At 36.0% G+C, this 24,316-nt stretch overlaps 1 protein-coding gene across 1 annotated transcript in view; it reads right to left on the minus strand.

The window, feature by feature from the left end:
- Positions 1-5,964: 5,964 nt before the first annotated feature.
- LOC118184401 (uncharacterized) overlaps positions 5,965-24,316 on the minus strand; it is a 42,896-nt gene continuing 24,544 nt past the window's right edge. The window contains exons 3-4 of the mRNA XM_085824673.1: positions 17,013-17,158; positions 5,965-6,681 (exon numbers count right to left, since the gene is read on the minus strand). Of these exons, the coding sequence (XP_085680799.1) occupies positions 6,351-6,681; positions 17,013-17,158 (477 nt within the window). The 3' untranslated portion in view covers positions 5,965-6,350. The remainder of the gene's footprint in view (positions 6,682-17,012; positions 17,159-24,316) is intronic.

A 24,316-nucleotide genomic window follows, 5' to 3' on the forward strand; every position in this document is an offset into this window, starting at 1 on the left:
CCCCCCCCCGAAAAAAAAAAAAAAAAAAAAAAAATTCAGCGCGCGAGACTGTGTATCGGAAATACTAAAGATATACGCATTTTAAAATTATTTTGCGATACTGCTGTTAAATTGAACTTTATGGTTTAAGTGCGAAGAACATGATACATAATAAATAAAGGTAACACACAAAATGTTAAAAAGCACCCCTTTGGGCGTAATGTAATAGAACAGTTATTTTAATTTCACAGTTCTTTCCTATCAATTCTTGTTTGTTATTTTTTTTCTTTCAACTATTTGTTTTTTAAAGCACTATGTGCCTTAATGTGTTAGTCGTGAGGCTATAATTTCTATTAGCAGCTTATTTTTCCCAATAATTCTATTTCTGAAAATCTTTCGAAAAAATTAAACTTCAACTTTTCCCTTTTAAAGTTTTTGTTTTCTCTCAATCGGATAAAATCGGAAAGAAAAAAAAAAAAAAAATTGGAGATAGAAATCTTTTTATGCAGTAATTATTTTCAAAAGGATCGAACCCAGGCATACATACTGGCTGCATAATTGGTTGTCGTGTGTTTTCCCACGTTTAATGTGAATGCGAACCAATCTCTATTAGAAAATCCTCTACGAAGGAAACCCTCTCTTTGCTCAGATAACCTCTTCGTGTGCTTTGCCATATTCAAATAACTTAACCCATGGGTCCTTAGGTAAAGAGGGCTCACCAGCGGCCGAGCGGTAAAGACGCTGAACACTGGTAGTTCGGTCCGAGGTTCGAATCCCGTGAACGTGCTGGCTGCATGGGCATTTTCGTGGTTTTCCCCATGTGTAACGTGTATACGAACCAGTTTTTCTTCGAAAGTCCTCCACGAAGGCTTCCCTCCCTTTAGACAGATAGCCCTCGTGTGCTTTGCCATTATTGAGTAATCCAATCATTAGGTAAAGAATCTTCGCGTGCTTTTCTCATATTGAAGGAACCTAATCCATAATGTTGGGATCTTAGGCAAATAGTACTTGTTCGGTTGTTTTGCCATACTTAAATAACATAACCTAAGCGATGAAATTGGGTCTTTAGGCAGAAAGCCATTCTGTGGTTTGCTGGCTGCCATATGCAAATAACCTAACTTAATCAAACGGAAGTCAAGATGGGAAAACGGATGATAAAAAAATTAGCGCTGTACTTGAAGGCACAGGCTATAATAATAATAAAATTATTATCTGAAATTTTAGATTTCTCTCTGAAATTTCGAAAATTTGTAAAATTTGCGTTTCACTGAATGGCAGCGCACATTTTTATACACTAATATTTTTAAAAAATGCAACACGAGGAAGGAATTATGCAAATTGAACTGTAGAGATATTAGGTAATTTGGAAGCAGGAAAGATGAAAAATGAGCAACTGCCTTCGCCGGGAATCGAACAGCGGACCTCTGGAATGCGCGCCTAGTGTGCAGACCACCACATCACGAAGGCATGTCAAGAAGATGGGAGAAATACTTATAGAACCAAACGTATATAAAGTGAGGTAAGACATGCAAATGATTAGAAGTATAAAGCGATTACGCATGCGTGGAATGAGAACCGGAGGCTTGTTCCATGTATATAAAGGACTAAAGTTGCGTTGAAATCTGTTTATCGTCTTCTGCCTGCGGTGAACGTTTAATTAGTTCCCAGTTTGCGTCGTCAACAGTGGAGTGTGCCATACCAACAACTAATGGATTTCGAACGAGGTCGCATCTTCGGTATGGGAGAGGGTGGACTTTCATATCTAACAATCGCAGCGCACACGCAGCTAATGCCACAACAGTCATGCGTGTTGGGAAGAAATGGACAGAGGAGAACCAAACAAGACGAAATTCTGGCAGCGGGGCACGGCAATAGCACAACGGATCGGGAAACCAACACTATACCTCATTCGCAGGGCTGTGACAGATCGTACAGCGTCCTCTATTGTGTTGGCAAACGTTGAAGCACAGCTACAGGTGTTGAGTTGACGAGCTCCACATTTCGTCGCTGTCTGCTGCAGCATGAACTGCGTGCAAGAGTTCCTCTACGCAGGATTCTCCTATCACTGAACCACGGAAGCCTCCGAGTCCAACGGGCACGGCAACACAGGGCGTGGCGTGCGTTGTGGCAGAAAGTTGGTTTCTCTGATGAATCTTGCTACAACCTGAAGCACGATGATGGAATTGTTCGCGTCAAATATTAAAAAGGGGAAAGGTCTGCTGCCCCAGCGTGTTATCCAGCGTCATACCACACAATCGCCTGGCATCATGGTGTGGGGAGTTATTGGGTATAATTGTTGATCCCATCTAGTGCAGATTGCGGGCAACCTCAACAGTGATCGCTACATAAGTTGTGGAGCCAAAGATTCTCCCCATTCCAGGCGCTGTATATCAGCGATATAATGTTCATGCACATGGTTCTAGGACTGCACAAGCCTTCTTTAGGGTACAACGGGTTTCTTTTCTTCCATGGCCTGCTTATTCCCCAGATATGTCGCCCACTGGACATGTCTGAAATTTCATCGGTCAGCGACTCGTTCGTAGAGCTGGTGGGGCACACACTAAGACTGAACATCGACGTCAACTCGAAGCCATATGGAATGCTATTTTCCAGGATTGCATTGTCATCGTTCAGTGTGGCGGACACACAAAGTATTGATCTCCGACGTCCGCAACTTTTTTTTTTTTTTTTTTTTTTTAGTGTGTGTCTTGTAAATCTGACCATTTATGTCCGACAATTCCTTCATGGTGCTGCACGTTTCACAAACATTAGTGTATGCGTTTTATAATCAAATTTAAAACGTCACTATCTTACCCTTTGCTGACTCTTTTTTTTTTTTTTTTAATCGGCGGCTGCTCCACAGAAATTGATAGTTGAAAAGACAAGTTCCAGTACAGATTAAAAAAAAAGAGAGAAAGAGTGACTATTCAGATTGTAAAGTCTATGTCTCCTTGGGAACATAAAATATAGACTTTAAAAGGACCACTGAAGAATTATCTTCCAGACTTATGAAACAAAACAGAAATCAGAAGAATGCTGTATAAGACCCATTTATTCGAAGACAGCTCAACGGATGACTTAACTTGGGTTTACATAAACCAAGCACTTCTGGCTTAACAGAAATACGTAACAAATAACAATTTCAAAGCGTGATAAATTAGTCTAACGGCTCACAGAATACTTTAACACGCAAGGAAGGCCCTGGTTTGTAGTAGACCGACGAGACAAAGCCAAATGGCTAGAAACACTCAACATCACGAACTCAAGTTGCTCATAATCGCGGCACAACTTGGCCTGGAATAGGCAGACACACTCTGAAACTAACTTTCGAAGCTCTTACTTAAATAGTTCTTTCTAGCTTAATCTGAATAAACTCTCGCTATCTTATTTATATTCTGGCATGAAAAGCGTGGGTAAAAAGAGAGTAATAATAAAGCAGTCAAACTAAAAATGAACTATTAGTTAAAAATAAATAGATAAACCTAACAAGGTAATGTTGACCGTCTCTGCAAACTAATATTTTAAATCGTTGTGATAATGTTACTAATTTTGTATAACTTACCATGGACTGCAGAAAAAATAAGCTTGCCTCGCCAAGTCTATTTAACATTGAGGTAATTGGCTATGGCGAGATAGTCTCAAATTGGCGATTAATTTTTATCGCCAAATTTAGCAAGAAATCTCCAAAATTCGCCAAACTTGGCGATCATTGGGTGACATTTTGGTCAGATCTTTGTGTAACTGTAATTACTCTGATCCCGATACGTAACTATATCCAAATCTATATGTAACTGTAACTGTATATGTCTTCCAGAAACTTCGAGTAATCACAGGTACTAGCAACTTCTCAGTGGACGGGAGTAAACTATATAAGAATGGAGAGAACATCAGTTCTCAATGAAGTTCAGAGTTTAGCTTAGAGTACTCAGATCACTACTCGAGTTCACGCTTTCAGGTTTTTACTTCCATGTACGAAGTAAAAAGGAAGTATTGTAATCGCGAAAAGTTTCAGGCAGCATATTTCAACGAAAATATCCATTTTGACCACTATCGAATGCAATTTAACGATGTTTTTGCGTGATATCTGTACGTAAGGACAGAATAAAAGACTCGTTTCCTCCAATATATATATATATATATATATCAAACTGCTTTAAAATGAATTCTGAAGAGAATTTTTCGTGGCGTCTGTACGAACGTATGTACGTACGTATCTCGCATAACTCAAAAACGAGTAGCCTCAGAACGTTGAAATTTTGAATATAGGACTGCTATAACATGTAGATGTGCACCTCGTATTTTGGTTGCAATCGGTCGCACCAAACGTATGTAAATATAGTTATATATATATCCACTCTGTTACCCGGCTCAGTGATCTCAGTTTCTTTACTCTCATATATGTTTGTAATTTGTACATTTTTTGCTTTAAAAAATGATTGAATTGTGTTGTTTTTATCTTCCGGTTAAGGTTTTTGTGCCTTTAGTAAATCTGTATGCAATATTTTTAGAATTATCAACAATTTTAAAGTTGTTTAAGTGCCGCTAAGCCTTTTTTTGATGGCGGCCATTGATTGTTTACATTTGAAACAGCAGACTAGTGGATTTGTTGCCAATCTAGAAAAACTTAGCTTCTCAACAACAAAGATAACGCCTTCATTTATTATTGCCAATTAAATCATGCTTAATCCTTTCTGGAATTTTTTCGAGGAAATAATAAGTGTTTTAAGATTTACTTCGTAATTTTTAATATAGATATTTTGAGTTTTTATGTATTTTTGCCTTCTCGCGAAGTGAGAACTGAATTGATTGAATGAGAAATACTCAATCGTCTGTGAAAAACAGTTTCTTTTTTTGTTTTGTTTGCTTAATTTCTTTTATACATCGTTCTAGCTTTATTATAGTATTTGAATAGAACATGTGGCAACAATTAGATAATTCTATTCTTTAAATGATATAAATTTTGTGCATTATGAGTTATAATATGAACGAAATATAATACTGTTAAGTGAATCTAACGCCAGAGTGTCGCTATGGTAAACAAATACTAGAGTGAATTTTAAAGAATGCATTTATTCTATTGTGGTTTATGCGCTGTCCGCGAAGTAGTTTTAATTTAATCCAATACGTTTAAATGAAATGCAAGAAAAAATGCGTATAATTTAATATTCCGTACAAGGAAGTCATGTGGTGTACACATCAGATTTTTTTATATTGTTTTGATTTTAACGTTCTGAGTAGAGTAGTTTGAGGTTTGCTCTGTCATACTGAGAAGAGCTGTGTAAGTTCTTTTACGAAAGGTTTTATAACTTTAAAGTATATTTTTAGGAAAATAAATTTTATCTAGCTATGATCGGTGGTTCTTCATGCATTCAATCCATTACGAAATTGTACTCAAGAACAGTACTTTAATTTTATCAGAAGTTAAGAAATAAGAAAAGGCATTCGTTTTTAAAACTGACAACGAGAAGCGATTAGAATTCTAAACTTGTGCTTACAATTTTCTGTTTCAGTTAACAATCCCAATTTCAATGTATCTGTACCTTTAACTTTTAAGAAAATTATTTCGTAGTTGTTTTCATTTTTTATTAATAAATGGCGTCAATATTGTTGCAATCACACGGGAATATGCTCGCTTAATATATAGTTGCCTGCATGTGTCGCCATCTATTAGCACGAATGAGAAGTGCAGCAATGCACATGGCCTTAAATATGATAATGACTTTGGGATTTGATCCTGAGTCTCCTATATGTGAGTCAAATTCTCTACCACTAGAGCAAAAGAGCTCCTTTGCGGTAGGTCAAGAATTCCGATTCTTTCAAATTTGAGATTTCTCGGGATCGCTACATTTGTACATTAAAATATGTATATTCTGCAGTATATATAAATATCCTACAGTAAAATATCTGTGTTAAAATTTAAGTGTGTATTTTTTTTACGATAGTATTTCTTCATAAAATGAATAATTTTATGAATAAATAAAGAAAGCCGTTCACAAAATATACTTTATTTTACTGATGCCTTTTTTAAAAATGGCGACGACTAACTTAGAATTCTACAGATATATTCTTAAACGTTTTGTACGTCTGTATTTTCAAATATCTACGCATTTGTAGTATGTAATAAGTATTTGAAGTACGTATTTTTGTTTCATTTGCAGTATGTACATATTTTCTTTCATTACAATGTTTTGCAAATTAAGGAAAACATTAACTCATTTTGTCTGTCAGACACAATGAATAGATGCCGAATCCACGTAATATGACATCTGTATGAGACCAGAAGTTCATGAAGTATTTGAAATTCACATTTCAGAAGCTACATATAATTTATCTGAATATCATTATAATATAAATAGTTATATGTATATCTTTCAGCATTTCGAATCTGACGTAAGCTCATCAGTTTTGGGCAGTTGGACGGAAGTATCACAGTCGTTCAGAAGGCGAGCTGAACGAACACCTATAGAGTCAATGACGACGGTCAGCGGTTGATTCGTGGCATCGTATTCATCAAATTCTTCGCTTATGGTCGTGAGGGGATTAGAAGCACAATTATTACTAGCGCCACTCTTAGCTTGATAACTGCTGCAACCTGACGTTGATGCTGGTACTTCCTGAGATGAGGTAGGTTGGTTGTAGGTCGGGGAAACAGGATTCTCTGGCAGGACTTCAGTAAAGTTTGAGCTTTCGTTCGAATTTGGTCTGAAATATGAAATACGGTTTCGTTAGAAAATTATCCCACATCTCCTCATAGTGTCATAAGTAGAATAATAAAATAGCACATGTAAATTTTCGAATTAAAAAATTATTTAACAATAGTTTTTTAGTCCAAAGGGATTTGAATCCCGAAGGACTATTAGTTTCGTTTTGGCATTTTGCGTCGGACTCATAAATGTCGGTTCACTTTTCAAACTGTTGCCACAAAATGTTAGAGTCCTGCATTATATTTGAAGAAATTAAATAATGAAAAATCTGCATAAATGTATGTATATTTCTCGTATTGTGATAAAACAACGGTACATAGAGTCATCGAATTTTGAATAACGTAATCCTCCAACGAATATGAGCATGTGGAAGACCGAATTTGAAATTTGAAATTTGTTTTATGATCGATTTCTTATTTTTTAAAACTTTGACGAATTTTTGATTAACAAACTCAAGGATTTCAAAGCGAGCAGTGGCAACGTTGTGCAGAAAAAACATTTTTATCTCCAGCGCGTGAGTCTCTGTATCGGAAATTCTAAAGATAGGCTCGTTTTAAAACTATTTTGCGATATTGCTGTTGCACTGGATCTTATGGTTTAAGTGCGAGGAACATGATATTTAATAAAGAAAGGTAACACACAAAATGTTAAAAAACGCCCCTTTGGACGTAATTTAAAATCTGAAACATTTCAGATTTTTTTTTTTTTTTTATTTTTTTTTATTTTTGAGTCTATTCAAATATAAATGCTATGAACTAAAATGAACGACAGAATTTTTTTACCCAAACGGTTGTTAGTCCAGAATGGCTATTAGTCTCGAAACGGCATTTTGCCTCGAATCACTATAAACGGCTGTATGGCTTTTCAAATTGTTGCCACAAAATATTATCGCATTGTATTATATTTAAAGAAATTAAATAATGAAGTTGTGGCTTTTTTGCCAAGAGCAGAGTTAGATGGAGAGAAAGTGAGCCGCCTTGACACTGCATTTCACACCAGCTTGCCATCAGTTGTTGTCTGCCTTTAAGACCAGAGGTTTTATTCCTCTCGAAAGCTAAAGACGTACTGTATTTTCCGTAGTTTGCGTTCTACATACGTAATAATTTAAAAGGCCAGTCTTAGTGTTAGTCATCTGTGTAAAGTATTCAAAGTTAGCTTTTATTTAAGTTTTAGTTAGTCAGTAGTTTTTATATTTTGACGTTCAGATCACAAGTGATTGGTCTTTGTATCCCGAAGTGCAGGAACGCCTGTAATATCCTGGAAAATAAAGGGTAATTTAACCCTTCTCATCTTGTCATCTTTGCTACACTCCATAGGACATAGTTTGTAGTCAAATTCACTATCTAGTCAAGATACATCATGTTCGTCAAACAGATTAGAATGAACAGTAGTCCTGATAGACTGTCTATCGGAAATTCTAAAGATATGCTGTTTCCAATAATTTTTAGCGCAAAGGGAAATTGGCCCAAATGCTCTCGAAATGTGTAAATGAAAAAAAAGTCACTTTGGGCGCAATGTAAAATCTGAAAGCTTTCATATTTCTTTTAGTTATTTACTTACTAGCCCAAAGGAGTGTTAGCTCAGAAAGGCTATTAATTTCGTTTTGGCATTTCCGTTGGTTCATTATAAAAGTCTCAATTATTTTAAAATTGTTGCCAAAAAATATTAGAACCCTACATTATATTTAAACAAATTAAATGATGAAGAACCTGCATGAATGTATGTGTCTTTCTCGAATTGTGAAAAAAAACTACGGTACCTAGAGACATCGAATTCTGAATAATGTTGTCCTCCACTCGAATATGGGCATCTGGAAACCAAATTTAAAATTTGGAACTTGTTTTATTATCTGTTTTCATATTTTGTAAAACTTTAACGAATTTTTGATTAACAAACTCGGCGATTTCAAAACCAGCAATGACAACACTGTGCGGGAAAAAAAAAAAAAAAAAAAAAAAAAAAAATCTCCAGCGTGCGAGACTGTGTATCGGAAATTCTAAAGATATGTTCTTTCAAAATTGTTTTGTGATATTACTGTTGAATTGAAATTTATGGTTAAAGTGCGAAAAATATGGTATTTAATAAATGAAAGGAACTCAGAAAAGGTTAAAAAAAGTCCCTTTGGGAGTAATATACAATCTGAAAGCTTTCAGATTTAATTTAAATTTTTTTTCATTGTTGACATTTAGTCCAAAGAAGGCTTTGTCCCTGAAGGACTATTGTTTTCGTTTTGCAATTTTGCGTTGAATCACTATAAATGTTTGTTTAACTTCTCAAATTGTTGCCACCCAATGTTAGAGTCTTGCATTATATTTGGATAAATTAAACAATGAAAAATTGCACAAATGTATGTGTATTTCTCGCCTTGTGATAAAACAACGGTACATAGAGCCTTCCAATTTTGAATGACGTAAACCTATTGCGAATATGGGCATCTGAAATCCCAACTTTGAAATTTGGAATTTGTTTTATGATCGATTTCATATTTTGTAAATTTTTAACGAATTTTCGATTAACAAACTCAACGATTCCAAAGCTAGCAATGGCAACGTTGCACAGAAAAAACATTTTTATCTCCAGCACGCGAGACTGTGTATCAGAAATTCTAAAGATATGGATATTTTAAAATTATTTTGCGACATTGCTATTGAACTGAATTTTATGGTTTAAGTACAAAGAAAATGATATTTAATAAATAAAGGTAATACACAAAACGTTTAGAAAACGCCTCTTTCGACGTAATTTAAGATCCGAAACCTTTCAGTCCAAAGGGGCTTTGTGTTTTCGTTTTGCGATTTTGCGTCGGACTCCTATAAACGTCGGTTCACTTTTCAAACTGTTGCCACAAAATGTTAGAGTCCTGCATTATATTTGAAGAAATTAAATAATGAAAAATCTGCATAAATGATTGTCTATTTCTCGCTTTGTGATAAAACAATGGTACATAGAGCCATCGAATTTTGAACGACAAAATCCTACTGCGAATATGGGCATCTGAAATCCCAAATTTGGAATTTGTTTTATTATAGATTTTATATTTTGTAAAACTTTAACGAATTTTTGATTTACAAACTCAATGCTTTAAAAGCGAAAAATGGCAACGTTATATAGAAAAAAAAAAAAAAAAATACTTTTATCTCCAGCTCGCGAGACTGTGTATATCGGAAATTCTAAAGATATGCTTAATTTAACATTATTTTGCGATATTGCTCTTGAACTGAATTTTATGGTTTAAGTGCAAAGAACATGATATTTAATAAATAAAGGTAACACTCAAAACGTTAAAAAAACGCCCCTTTGGACGTAATTTAAAATCTGAAAAATTTCAGATTTTTTTTTTAGTCCAAAGGGACTTGAGTCCCGAAGGACTATTGCTTTCGTTTTGGCATTTTGCGTCGGACTCCTATAAATGTCGGTTCACTTTCCAAACTGTTGCCATAAAATGTTAGAGTCCTGCATTATATTTGAAGAAATTAAATAATGAAAATCTGCGTAAATGTATGTATATTTCTCACATTGTCATAAAATAACGGTACATAGAGTCATCGAATTTTGAATAACGTAATCCTCCAACAAATATGAGCATGTGGAAGACCGAATTTGAAATTTGAAATTTGTTTTATGATCGATTTCTTATTTTTTAAAACTTTGAAGAATTTTTGATTAACAAACTCAAGGATTTCAAAGCGAGCAATGGCAACGTTGTGCAGAAAAACATTTATATCTCCGCGTGAGTCTCTGTATCGGAAATTCTAAAGATATGCTCGTTTTAAAACTATTTTGCGATATTGCTGTTGCACTGGATCTTATGGTTTAAGTGCGAGGAACATGCTATTTAATAAAGAAAGGTAACACACAAAATGTTAAAAAACGCCCCTTTGGATGTAATTTAAAATCTGAAACATTTCAGATTTTGTTTTATTAGTCCAAAGGGATTTGAATCCCGAAGGACTATTAGTTTCGTTTTGGCATTTTGCGTCGGACTCATAAATGTCGGTTCACTTTTCAAACTGTTGCCACAAAATGTTAGAGTCCTGCATTATATTTGAAGAAATTAAATAATGAAAAATCTGCATAAATGTATGTATATTTCTCGTATTGTGATAAATCAACGGTACATAGAGTCATCGAATTTCGAATAACGTAATCCTCCATCGAATATGAGCATGTGGAAGACCAAATTTGAAATTTGAAATTTGTTTTATGATCGATTTCCTATTTTTTAAAACTTTGACGAATTTTTGATTAACAAACTCAAGGATTTCAAAGCGAGCAATGGCAACGTTGTGCAGAAAAAACATTTTTATCTCCAGCGCGTGAGTCTCTGTATCGGAAATTCTAAAGATATGCTCGTTTTAAAACTATTTTGCGATATTGCTGTTGCACTGGATCTTATGGTTTAAGTGCGAGGAACATGATATTTAATAAATAACGGTAACACACAAAATGTTAAAAAATGCCCCTTTGGACGTAATTTAAAATCTGAAACATTTCAGAGTTATTTTTTATTTTTTTTATTTATTTTTTATTTTATTCATCTGAAGCGGTTTTTTTTTAACGAAACGAGAGGTCGAATTAATAAACAACGAAGATATTAATTTAATTAATGTTTTAGAACACAAAAATACGTCTGTAGATCTATGACTGAGAAGAATATATCTTGCTTTTCTTTTACCAGAGAGATCTGTTCCGTTCTTCATAATCTCTCTCTCGCTTCACTACCCAGAAGTTGCAACAAAAGGAAATTTTTTATTATGTATGTTTTATTGCTTTTGCTCACCGAAGTTTAAATATTTGACAGGCGAAATAGGACACAAGGGAAAATAAAATCAAGCTGCTCTTTGAAGATAATTTCCTTAATATTCGGGTTGGACCGATAAGAAAGAAACGGTTGCGGTTACTACAGCATCGGGTAAAAAATTCGAAGAGTTCTGGACAGAAACGATTAAAGCAGTTTTGGCAAAAGGGCTTGCTTGTGTTTATAATTTATTGACAATTTGAGAGATTACGCCCCAGTCTTAAATATGTCTCATGAATACGAAAAATTATTTCTTAAATTATTATTAACTGAGTGTACCTTCTTGTTTTATATATATACTAGCAGCTTCGCTGCCAGCCTTCATCTGGCTTTTAAATGTACCGGAAAATAGCTGAAGGGAACACCAAACGTTAAATTTAAAAACTGCGTAGAATTTTACTCTGCAGAAAAACTTCATAAAAAAAAGCTATTACGTATAACAAAATTACAATGAAATAAGCAATATCCCTTAATACAAATATTAATTATCCTAATAAATAAATTAACCAACTTCTCTTTGCAAAATCTTAAAAACTGAAATGGTATAAAGGTTGTTAAGAACTTTGTTTCCTTAAAAAATCACTCAAAACTTTTCAATATCTTAAAAACTGTGAAATGAGCAATAAATAACATAAAAGAATACAAAAAACAAAAACTTCTGGAAAGCAAAGTATAATTAATGATATTTTATCTTATATTTTCGAGAGAAAAAAATTGCAACGAAATAAGCTATATCCCTTAATACAATTTCCGTTGAAGACAAAAGATCCTGCAAAACTTTTCAATATCTTACAAATAGTGAAATAAGTAAAAATACTAACATGAAAGAAACTCAAAAAACAAAACATTCCACGCAGAATTTTACTCTGCAGAATAACTTTATAAAAAAAAAAAAAAAAAAAAAAAAAATCAATAAAAATGCATTATATATAAATGACAAGGAAATATGCCAATCTCTTAAAAAGAATGACCTAAGAAATACGATGAAAAATTGTTGCCAAACCCATATTTCTAAAAGAATGAAACTATTCAAAATGATGCGATTTCATCGAAAATCTATCAACAACAATAAGAAAGGAAAATTGTTGCCAAAATCACATTTTTAAAGATGTGAGACGTTAGAAGTATACTCGGAAGCTTCATTTAAAAAATTCTTTAAAAATACAAAATATTATCATTTTTCCAAAATTCTTTTTGTAAAAGCAGTCGCAAGGATGAAAGTTTAACGTGTCCCAAAATCAAAGAAAAATAAACTGTACATTTCTAAATATAAACGTTTTTAGAAAAAATCCCGTTGAAAAGGTGTTAAGCTCCCTTTGTTAAATAAAGTCGTATTGAATCGATTTATTATAACACGAGATTTATTTTAAGTTCGTAAAATAGCTAAGTGCCTACGTTTCATGACGATGTGAAAATGGAGTGTGTAGAGTAAAATCTCTCTTTCCTATAGCCGATTATGTCTCAAAATGACGCGATTTTGTCACAAAATATAAAATAAAAAAAATTCTAACTCGAATTTCGAAAAAATCGCTTCGAGGTGCACTGGCTCTTGTCTAGATGCACCTATGTACCAAATTTTGTAGTGCTGGGTCTATTAGCTTACGAGCAGCGCGAACGAAAGACACACACACACACACAGACAGACTCTTTCTTTTATTATATGTAGATATATATATATAAAAGCCAAGCCCCTTTTGTTTGTTTAATAGTTTATATCTTGAGATTGATGGTATTGCATTTTAGGATTTAATTTTAAACGAGAGAGGAATAACTCGTCATCAGTAGTCGCTTTGATTCTAAAATAAGAAAGTTTCGTTTCCTCTGACTTAGCTACGATTTCTTTCTTAGAAGCCTCGCCGGCCTTGACCCACTGAAATTTCTTTCCGACGAACATCGGATTTCTTTGTATGGCATTCGCCGGATTTGATTCCCTTTTAGAGTTTTTGGGTGACGTTCTCTGGATTGGACCCCTTTTGTTTCTCTGTGTGGTTTTCTCTGTATCTGACCTGTTTGAGTTTCTTTGTTTGGAGTTCATCAGATTTGACACTTTTAGATCCTTTTATCGGGCGCTCCCTGGTTTTGCCTTTTTAAATCTCTTCGCGTGGAGTTCGTTACATCTAACCCCTTTAGATTTATTATGTATTTTCTCCTTCCTTCCAGCTTGCCCTTCGTGGTGTATTGGGAGCACACTCGGCGGGTAATCGAGAGATCCAGGTTCGAGTCCCGGCGAGGGCATTACTCATTTCTTTGTTCCCTACTTCAAAAATCCTAATGACTCTACAGTTGCGCCCGAACTAAAAGGTGGTGGATGATGATTCTTGACCACCAGGATTTGGCGACTACCTTCCCTAATCCCTAGTCGCTCTTTAAAAGAGGGAAGTATATAAGATGAACTATTCGAGGGAGACCCTATCCGCCTTGTCCCAGCGGGACCATATGATTAAAAATAGGGCAACCCTCCTCCAAACCAAAACGATGGCAACCAGAGACCCGTGGTTCCTCCTCTCAAAACAAAAGATTAATTTAAAAGCCAACTAAACCACACATTAAAACCGGGTACCCAAATAATGTGTACTCTATTTAAAAGTTCATTTATGTTAATGAGAAAATTATTTTATATTATGTATGGGTGCAGCTAGAAATTTTGGCGTCGGGGGTGGTTCTTATCTTTACCGCCTAGGGCGGTTGTTGAATTTGCAGCCAATCTTGATATATAAAAAAATAATTACAAAATATTTCAAAAAGACATGTAGGAAAATGCATTAAACCCCCTACGTTTACTTTTGAAGGTAAATCTAAATTTTGAAATTTTAAAATTATGTTTTTACTTTGCATCCCCCCCCCCCGCCGCAAAACCATCAGTGACATGTAGAGGTCTATTTGATTTCTCTTGCTGTTGTGCAGACAGTAAAGAGATTTCTTAAATGCAAAATACACATTTATAGTTATGTAAAGTCACTACGTTTTTTGAAGGAGGAGACGTGTGTAGAAACTGTATTGCACCAGATGGCGCTGCGTGCGCTTGAATTCCTTGGACTAGTGCAGAATTTTGAGGACTGAGAAAGATGTAACACGAACGTGAAACACTAACTAAAGTATGCGCGTCGAGTTATAAGGTATTTCTCCCGCTTTTCTAGAGTGCCTTCGTGGTGTAGTGGTTCTGCACGCTGGGCTGGTATTCCAGAGGTCCGAGGTTCGATTCCCGAGGAAGGCGTTGCTAATTTTTTCAATTCTCCTGCTTCCAAAAATATACCTAATGTCTCTACAGTGGCGCCCAAACTAAAAGGGTGGAGGATGATGATTTGTTCCCACCCAGGATTTGGCGATTGGGTCCCCTAAAAACCCCAGTCGCCCTTTAAAAATGGGAGTATATAAGGTATTTCTCCCGCCTTCCTAGCGTGCCTTTGTGGTGTAGTGGTTCTGCACGCTGGTCCGGTATTCCAGAGGTCCGAGGTTCGATTTCCGGCGAAGGCTTGGCTAATTTTTTTCAATTCTCCTGCTTCTAAAATATACCTAATGTCTTTACAGAGTATGCTTCCAATTGCACCACGAAGGCATACGAAAAGCAGGGAGAAAATACCTTATATACTTCCCCCTTTAAAGGGCGACTGGAGATGAGGAGACCCAGTCGCCATCCCTGGTGCTGACGAATTATCGTCCACACCCTTTTAGTTCGGGCGCCGCTTGTAGAATTATTAGGTTATATTGCAGCAAAAAGTGTACAATGCTTTCGCCGCTGCTCGAATCCTGGACCTCTCGAATATTTGTCGAGTATGCTTCCAATTACACCACGAAGTCATGCGGAAAGGGTTGGTTTGGTTTGGTTTCGTTTGGTTTATGTGATTATGGCAAGGCCTCGAGGGCTATCTGCCTAAGGGAAAGGATGCTTTCGTGGAGGACTTTCTATAGGAAACTGGCTCGTATACACGTTACACATGGGGAAAATAGGAAAACGCCCATGCAGCCAACCCATTCGCGGGATTCAAACCTCGGACCGAACTACCAGTGTTCAGTGACTTTACCGCCGCCCGCTGGTGGGTCGCATGCAGAAAGGAGAAGAAAATGCCTTATAATTATTAAATAATTTCATTTAGAAAACGTTTTTCACAATTAGCAACACTTACATCAGTCTCAAGGTAAGTTTGCATTAGTATTATAATATTCGAAATTTTGTTCTGGAGCTCGTATTTTAGAATAAACTGCAAAAATTCGAAAGCATGGGCTTTTACGTTCCTATTTCTATTTCTCTCGCAATAACGAAAATAGAGCTTCGAAACACTTCTTTCTTAACGAAGAATTCGTCCTTGTGAATATGAATATCATAATGTAATTCGTATTCATAAGCTCCATTCAAAAGTTTTGACGTAATAAAAACGTTATAAGAAAACTGTCTAGCTTTTGGAATCATATGAGGAAATTTTTTGGAATATTCTACCTATATAAAAAAAACTCTTTTATCCTCATTTTAATTCCGTATGACAATATAGAATCTAATTATTCTTCACCTGCCTCGAAGATCCACCTGACAAATCCATATAAAATAGTGTTTTAAAAAAAATTGTCGCTCCTAAAATTGTGACGCCTAGGTCTGACCATCCCCTCCGCTCGGCTATAGCTATGGACCTCTGATGCTATGGACAGTTCTTTATTTTCAGGTCCTTTATCCACATTAAATAATATGCGTGATATAATAAAAATTTCATAGCTTGCACATACAAATAAATAAATGAAAAATAATAAAAAAATCTGAAAGCTTGCAGATTTTATATTACGTCCAAAGGGACTTTTTTTTAACGTTTTGTGGATTACCTTTATTTATTAAATATCATGTTCTTCGTACTTAAACCATAAAATTCAATTCAACAACAATTTCACAAAATATTTAAAAGATCAGATCTTTATAATTTCCGATACACAGTCTCGAACGCTGGAGATAATCTTTTTTTCCCATACAGTGTTGTCATTCCTCGCTTTGAAATCATTGAGTTTCTTAATCAAAAACTCATAAACTCAAGTTTTACGAAATATGAAATAGATAATAAAATAAATTCCAAATTTGGGGTTCCAGATGGCCCATAGTCGGTTAGAGACGTAAGTTATTCGAAATTGGATTGCTCTAGGTACCGTTATTTTATCACCAACCGTTGTTTTATGATATTTTTTATAGAAACATGCATACATTTATGCAGATTCTTCATTATTTAATTTCTTTCAATATAATACAGGGCTCTAATATTTGGTGGCAACAATTTAAAAAGTGATTCGGTGTTTATAGTGAATCGGCGCAAAATGCGAAAACGAAATTAATAGCTCTTCTGGGAAAATTGCCCCTTTGTCTAAAAAAAATATATATATACACAAAGAAACTTTGCACAAGGGAATGTTGGACATTCCATTAACGAACTTCGCATGGGAAAATACGATAAAGTAGTGTTGGAATTTTAATAAAAATCTCTAAGAATGATATTTGGTACCTGTTCCTTTCGGATCTTTTAGATGACAGATAAACTGGAACAACCAAACATTCTTACCTTTGGGTTTCGTGGATGACGTCACTTGTTGTACAAAGTGAATACCCACGAAATGCATCATGCTTAATCGCTTCTTCGTAAGATGGTGGAGCTTCCATCCTCTCCGTTACAGTGAACGGTCGCTCAGAAACGCGGCTGAGATCCCCCTGTAGAAGAAATCGTATTTTACTCATAGGTTTTATCTCCAATTTTTAAGCATATTGATTAAAATCATATATATGGAAATTTAAATATAAAGATGTGCCATAAATACTGGTACAAACTTTAGTGGCAGGTACGGCACATCAAAATGATTCAGAATTGCATAGCAACCCATGACCGCAAACGTCACGCTACGCTGCTATCAGGGTGATGTCACAATGTTTGCGTCGGTTTGATCGGCGACTGTATCGTTGGGACTTAGTTTCACGAACTGTTGTCCCTCAGAGTCTGTACATATAGCCGGGATTCAGAACATTCTAGTTAGACGTAACTCAAAACGTTTTGGTTAAATGGGATTCAGAACGTTCTTTGCATGTCATACAGAAGTGTTAACAGTACATACATAGTGATACAGAAGTGTTAACAGTGTTAACAGTATTTGACGTGCTATTGCTCGTTATAAACCTTTAATCCATAGACGACATTCAAAACGTCTGCCCAAACGTTAAAAGAACGTTCTAGGGACGTTATATAAAATTGTTACTAGTACCATATTTTGAAGTTCTATTGTCCATTAATGAACTACATCTTACAGACGTAGTTGAGAACGTTTCGCCTGAACGTTAAAGAAACGTTCTGCTAGAACGTGGAAGAAACGTTCTGCTAGAAGGTTACCCGAGCTTCCACAACGTTCTAGGGACGTTTTACAAGAGTGTTAGTAACACCATTTTTTGACGTTCTGTTAGAACGTTAGAAAAACATTCATAGAACTTTATAAAAAAGGGTCAGTAGTCAGTACCACTTTTGACGTGATACTGTCCGTTATTGAACTGCAATACATAGACGTGGTTCGGAACATTCAGGTAAAACGTGCCAAAAACGTTATACTGGAACGTTAATGACGCATTGCATTGAAAATGTTACAAGCACAGGTATCTGACGTGTTATTGTGCGTGTTAGTACTGTAATATATAGATGTGATTTTGAACGTTCTGCTTGAACGTTCCCTACACCTTTGTGAAGCACTTGCACTGAGGGTTCTCTGAACGTTCTTCTGCTAGTTGGGCACCTATTACTATCATCTATGACGTCAACAAATGATTTCATCTTTCCGAAACAGGTTCCACCAGAATTGACGGATCATGTGGTTTCAACATGATGGGCGCCTTCGCATTATGGAAGATGTGTTCGGAGACATTTGTGTATGCCGTTTGGTGAACGAAGGATCGGGAGTGATGGACAAAGCTGTATATGATGGACAAGCTGTATCTCTTGAAGCAGCTTTGGTGATGGACCCGTTACTTTGCTCCCACGTTCTCCAGATATGAGAAGCCTCGATTTCCTTCTTTGGGGAGCACTTAAAGTTGTTGTGTATGAAAAACGTGTGAGTCTGAAATGGATCTGGTTGCAAGAACCGTCTGCGTTGCTGCAGACATCCACGCAAGTCCAGGTACTGAGTCGGCTAATCCATGGTTCTTCGCTGTAACGCATGCAATGCTTGTAATGGTGGAAATTTTGAACAGTTTGTAACATGGTTCTTCCATGATTCCATGGTTCCTTCATGGTTCTAATCCATGGTTTTTCGAATGCGATGCTTGTAATGGTGGAATTTTTTAAAATTTTGAAATGGTATCGTCAACTGAAATAATATGCAATATTTACGAGCAAAGAGTACTTCTGGTAATCTCTGGCTTGTATCCTTTCATTTCTCGTACATTTAACACCACTTTCCAGCCATGACTGCTATGCAATTTTTTATTCTCATAATAAAAATTGCATTTTGTTAAAAATAGAAGTTTTTTGACTGGGCAGCTATTTTTAGATCTTGTGTGCAATTTTGGTTTGAGACCTCTGGTCAAAGAAGATAAAACATGAATCATAACTGCAGGATAATGCAACAGAAAAAGGTAAACTCATAGCAAGCTCATAGCATTATTTGATGAAACCCTTAAAAAAACTGAGAGATAAACTGAATGGTAACCGTATTATATTCACCATCTTAACGTAGTTAGCTCGTCTTCAATTCATAATTGTTGGATCTAATCCTGGCACTCCATTGCATACAACGCACTTCATTGCATTGAGCTCATAACAGTTCTTTACTCCATTACAAATGATGCATTTACATGATCGGCGAAAGCCAACCTCTACAATTAAGACTGCCAAGCTGTATCGGGCAGCAGACCACATTACATCCATTCTTCAGCCCAGTTCTTTGTTCTACTCTTTACTCTATAGAAACGAGGAGTTTTTAGATTTCACCACCCCAACGATTTCATAAAACATTATAAAAATGTCGACACCTTTATGCAAATAAGCAACTTTCCGGAAAGATTAAAAACCTTCACATGGAGTGTCTCGGCAGTCTTCATTAAGTTGCTTTCTCCCCATGGCACAGAACTTCATAAAGCAGATCTGTGGTTTTATGTCAAGCCACACTTCTATCTGGATGAGTAATAGTCAACACGAAAAATGTCGGCAACACTTGGTGGAAAGTTTTGAAAACTGTCCACCAAGATTAAGACATTCATCACATGTGGTGTCCCAGCAGCTTTGATGAGGAATGCTTTCTTCATGGTAGCGAACTTCGCAAGGGTGCCGCCAATTTGTGACACCCCCAGTTTATCTCAAGGCACCATTGTGTCTTGGGGAACGATGGTCAACTTGAAAAGCAACGGCACCTTTGTGCAAGTCTGAAGACTGTTCACCAAGATTAAGACATGTGCTGTCCCGGCAGCTTTGATGAGGGTTGTTGTCTTCACGGCAGCGAGCTTCGAAAGGGTGCAGCTACTTTGTGACTTTATTTCAAGACATCATTGTGTCTTGAGGAACGATGGTGAACTTGAAAAAGTGCTGGCTTTCCCCTAGTTGAAAACTGTTTACCAAGATTATGATATTTACATATGGTGTCAGCTTTGTTCAGGATTGCTTTCTTCATGATACCAAACTTAACAAGGATACCGGCACATTTGTGACTTTATATCAGTACACTCTTGTCTCCTAGTGAGCGATTGGCACATTGGAAAATGTACCGGCACGTTAGTGCAACTGGACGACTTTTCTTCAAGATTAAAACATTAAGACTTCACATTTGTGTCCTGGCTGCTTTGACAAGCGTTGCTTTCTTCATGATACCAAACTTCAAAAGGGTGCCGGCACTCCTCTACCTTTATACCGGAACCCTCTTGTATGTTGGCGAGCCAGCTTCAATTTGAAAAGGTACTGGGAATTCTGTCTCGTAACTCTTTTTCGCCTTGGGGAACAGCGGAAAATTGAAAAAAGATGTTGACACTTTTTCCAACTTACCTGCCTGGGGCGGTTAGACCAACCCTATCCAGCCCTTCGCCCCAAATTATTGCAGTCGTCACTTCGAGCGTTTCTTGGCGTAAGCTTTATTTCTTAAAAGTTTGTTATATTTTATTTAAAAAAAAAAGGTAAGATGTTGCAAACAAGAATGGAAACTGTAAAAATAAATATGCTGTTTCTTTTAAGAGCAAAATAAGCGTTTATTTCACTTATGAAATGCTCTGGCTGATCAGTTTCGATTTCGTTTATTCATCAAATCCACAAGTCTTATCCACTCAACTGCTGATGAATACTAATTATGGAAAATGGTAATAATTTTTCTCAGTGTGAAAGTTTTGTGACCATTTTATAGAAGGTTTCTCACTTTAGTCTGCTTTAAAATATTCAGATGAAGTTATCATTGCATGCTGTATCATCGTTTTTTCTTCATATCGAAACTGTTTGGAAATTTTTTTTTTGCAAATTTTTTTTTCCATTTGGAATAATTGTTTCTAGTAGCAGATTGACTATACAAAAGGGACTCTGTTTATAATTGTTATTGTCCAAGAAGATTTAATAAATTAACATCATTCAGTTTATTATACCATTGTTGTATAAAATCAAAAATGGCTTTACGACAAATGGATGGTATCTGAGAATAAGTAAACATTTAATTACATAATTAACATTAATTTATTGTTTTACAATGGTTTACACTAATGTTATGTTTTCTCAATATCTAATATTTTAAACAACAAGTCTATTTTGCTTGGTTTAAGTTTGGTTCCTAGGAACCAATGCTATATTTAATGTGTTAAGAAATTACTGATGAAATGTTCAATTGATAAAAATAACTTATTTGTACATAGAAAACAAACAATTGAAATTTTCAACTTCAGGTTATATTTTGTGATTAGGCATACGATCCATGTGCAAAAAATATTTTAAAATATACACTGACTACCAATAAGTATTTGGACACCTGTGATAAAAAAGAAAAACTAACTTTATTCAAAATCAATAGTTGGTAGAGCCTCTACGAGAGGTAATTACAGCGTGGACCCTCCAGGGCATACTTTCCACAAGTCTTTGTATGACAGCTAGTGATATTTTCTTCCACTCGGCTTGGAGAAGACATAGAAGCTCTTTCACCGATTTTGCACGGGTAGTGCACCCCTGAATTCGGCGATGCAACTCGTCCCAGAGGTTCTCGATAGGGTTCAGGTCTGGACTCTGGACAGGCCAGTCCATTCGATGAACTCCATTGGCACCATACCAAGCCTTGGTTAACGTCGAAACATGACAACTGGCATTGATGTCCTGAAAGTAACAGGGATCCAACCCGTAAAACTGCCACAACGTAGGAAGCACATTGTCATCCAAAATAGTGCAGGAGGCATCGGAGTTGAGCTTACCATGAATGGGTACCAAGGGTCCCAGCCCATACCAGGAGAAACACTCACAGACCATCATTCCACGTCCGCCGAACCTGACTGTTGGCACAATGCATTCTGGCAGGAGACGTTCTCCAGGTAGACGCCAGACCCAGACCCTGCCATCCGAACGGTAAAGGGTGAACCTTAATTCTTCACTCCAAAGAACCCGTTTCCACTGATCTATGGTCCAATTTCGATGTGCTTTGTACCACATTAACCGAGCAGCGCGGTTGGACTTTGTGATCAAAAGGCTTATGGGCAGCAGCACGACTATGAAAACCAAGCAGATATGCTTCCTTACAGATGGTATTCATTGAAACAATACTCCCGGATGCCTGTTGAAACTCCTCGCGGATGAGGGCCATCGGTTGGGTGCGGTTGTTCCGAATTTCTCTGGACAGCAGTCGTCGGTCTCTGTCTCCCAGTTTCGTTGATCTGCCGACTCGGGCACATTCCGACAATCACCTCTCACCTTCCACCTCTTAATCACATAGGCCACTGTCGATATTGGGTACTTCAGATCGCTGGATATGTCCCTTAAGGATCGGCCACATTTGTGATACCCTATAATTATACCTTTCTAGAAATCAGAGAGCTCCGAACTGCGAGGCATCTTGCATGCGACTAAAGCCGATGCTCTTTCCTACACGATATATAACGGCAGAGTCCGTGACGTACCTTAGGACCGCAGATATCGTCATTTGCATAGGTGTCCAATTACTTATTGGTAGTCAGTGTAGTATTAAAAGGTTAAGCTATTAAAATATTAAAAAAGAGTATATACTTTATTTTATAAAATCAACGTACCAAATTACAATTAAAAGTTTTAATTTTTAGAAAAACAGAAAACAAATAACTGGGCATAAAAAACATGAAATAAGAAATATGGAAATTACATAAAATAGCAAACAAATTTCCTGATATGCACAATTTGTGCCAGAAGTTGCCTCTCACTATTTTCTTCTCTCTTTTAAGTTCATCATTTGGAAGGTTTTGAGAACCAAGCAGAGATTTTTCAAAAAGTTTTTACATTCTGCTAAAGATTTCCCCATTTAACAATGTCTTTAAATCTGAATTTTTTTGTGAGTGAAAAGAAGGTCTTATTGTGGAAATACTTTTCATCGAGCTTAAAGCCTGTTTAGCTTCACTTCTATTAATACCAATAGTCTTCATAATAACTGTACCTTTCTTGACACTATTAGTTATTTCATTATGCAGTTTTCAAGTTAAAACCATCTCGACGTAAATCCTAAAATAATTTATTTATATTTCATGTTTCAATGTTAAATTTAATGTTTGTGAAAGTAGGGTTATAACATGTAAGACATGTGTTTTTCCTGGAATAAATAATAAGCAAACAGAAAGAACACGGGGTTTGCAATTGCAAGACAAATTGAACAAAAGACTCGTGCAAACTTCATACTTTCACCACTGAAGATATCATAATGGGCTTTTTGTTCCTCATTTAATGTTGCAAAAACATTAAATGAGGGTATTTGAGTGTAACAGTATTGTGTGTGTGGGGGGGGGTGTGATTATGGCAAAGCCTCGAGGGCTATCTGCCTAAGGGGAGGGATGCCTTCGTGGAGGACTTTCTAAGGGAAACTAGCTCGTATACACGTTACACATGGGGAAAACCATGAAAACGCCCATGCAGCCAGCCCGTTCGCGGGATTCGAACCTCGGACCGAACTACCAGTGTTCAGAGACTTTACCGCTCGGCCGCTGGTGGGCTGTAACAGTGTTAGTATATTACTAATACTAAGAATAGGCTAAATAGATTTTACTTGTATATATATATATATATATATATGTGATGTACCAGCTTTTGTCCGAAATAAATAGATTGGTGAAGAATCATAGATGTAGTCGTAGCTCAAAGTATCAGACGATAAGTTTAAAAAACTGGACCTATTTATTATTATTTAGAAGAAAATAGCAGTTACAAAAAATCAGATATCCGGAGTAAATAAAAAAGAACTACTAATAACTTTTTGTATGAAGTTTACTGCATCGTTACATTAAAGAAAAGACCCCGATATTCCTTTGCGAGTCCTTTTATAGCCTCTGGAAAGGCGGAGCTTCCAAGAAATGACGTCAGCGTCGTCAGCCATTCCAGTTCGCTTTAAATATCTCCAGAGCATTCTATAACTGTACGTGTAGAAAAGGCGGGAAATACAACTTGACTACGGGGCTGTGTATTTAATTCCACGTACTTTCAAATGAGAGACCGTCGCCATTAAAAATGAAAAGAAACGCACAGTTAGAATTTTAAGTGTATTTTTGACTATGAAATTTTATTATTACATATATATATATATATATATATATATATAAATTTTGGCTGTTTTTTCGCGTGTTTACAGTTTTTTCCAGTTTTTCCAGACAAATTTCTTCTTATTTATGTAATACTGCGTTAAAATATTTCGTGGAGCTACAGCT

This window comes from Stegodyphus dumicola, chromosome 10 (genome assembly GCF_044657685.1).
Source record: "Stegodyphus dumicola isolate Sdum_Otavi_A_Nest chromosome 10, ASM4465768v1".
Classification (NCBI taxonomy): Eukaryota; Metazoa; Arthropoda; class Arachnida; order Araneae; family Eresidae; genus Stegodyphus; species Stegodyphus dumicola.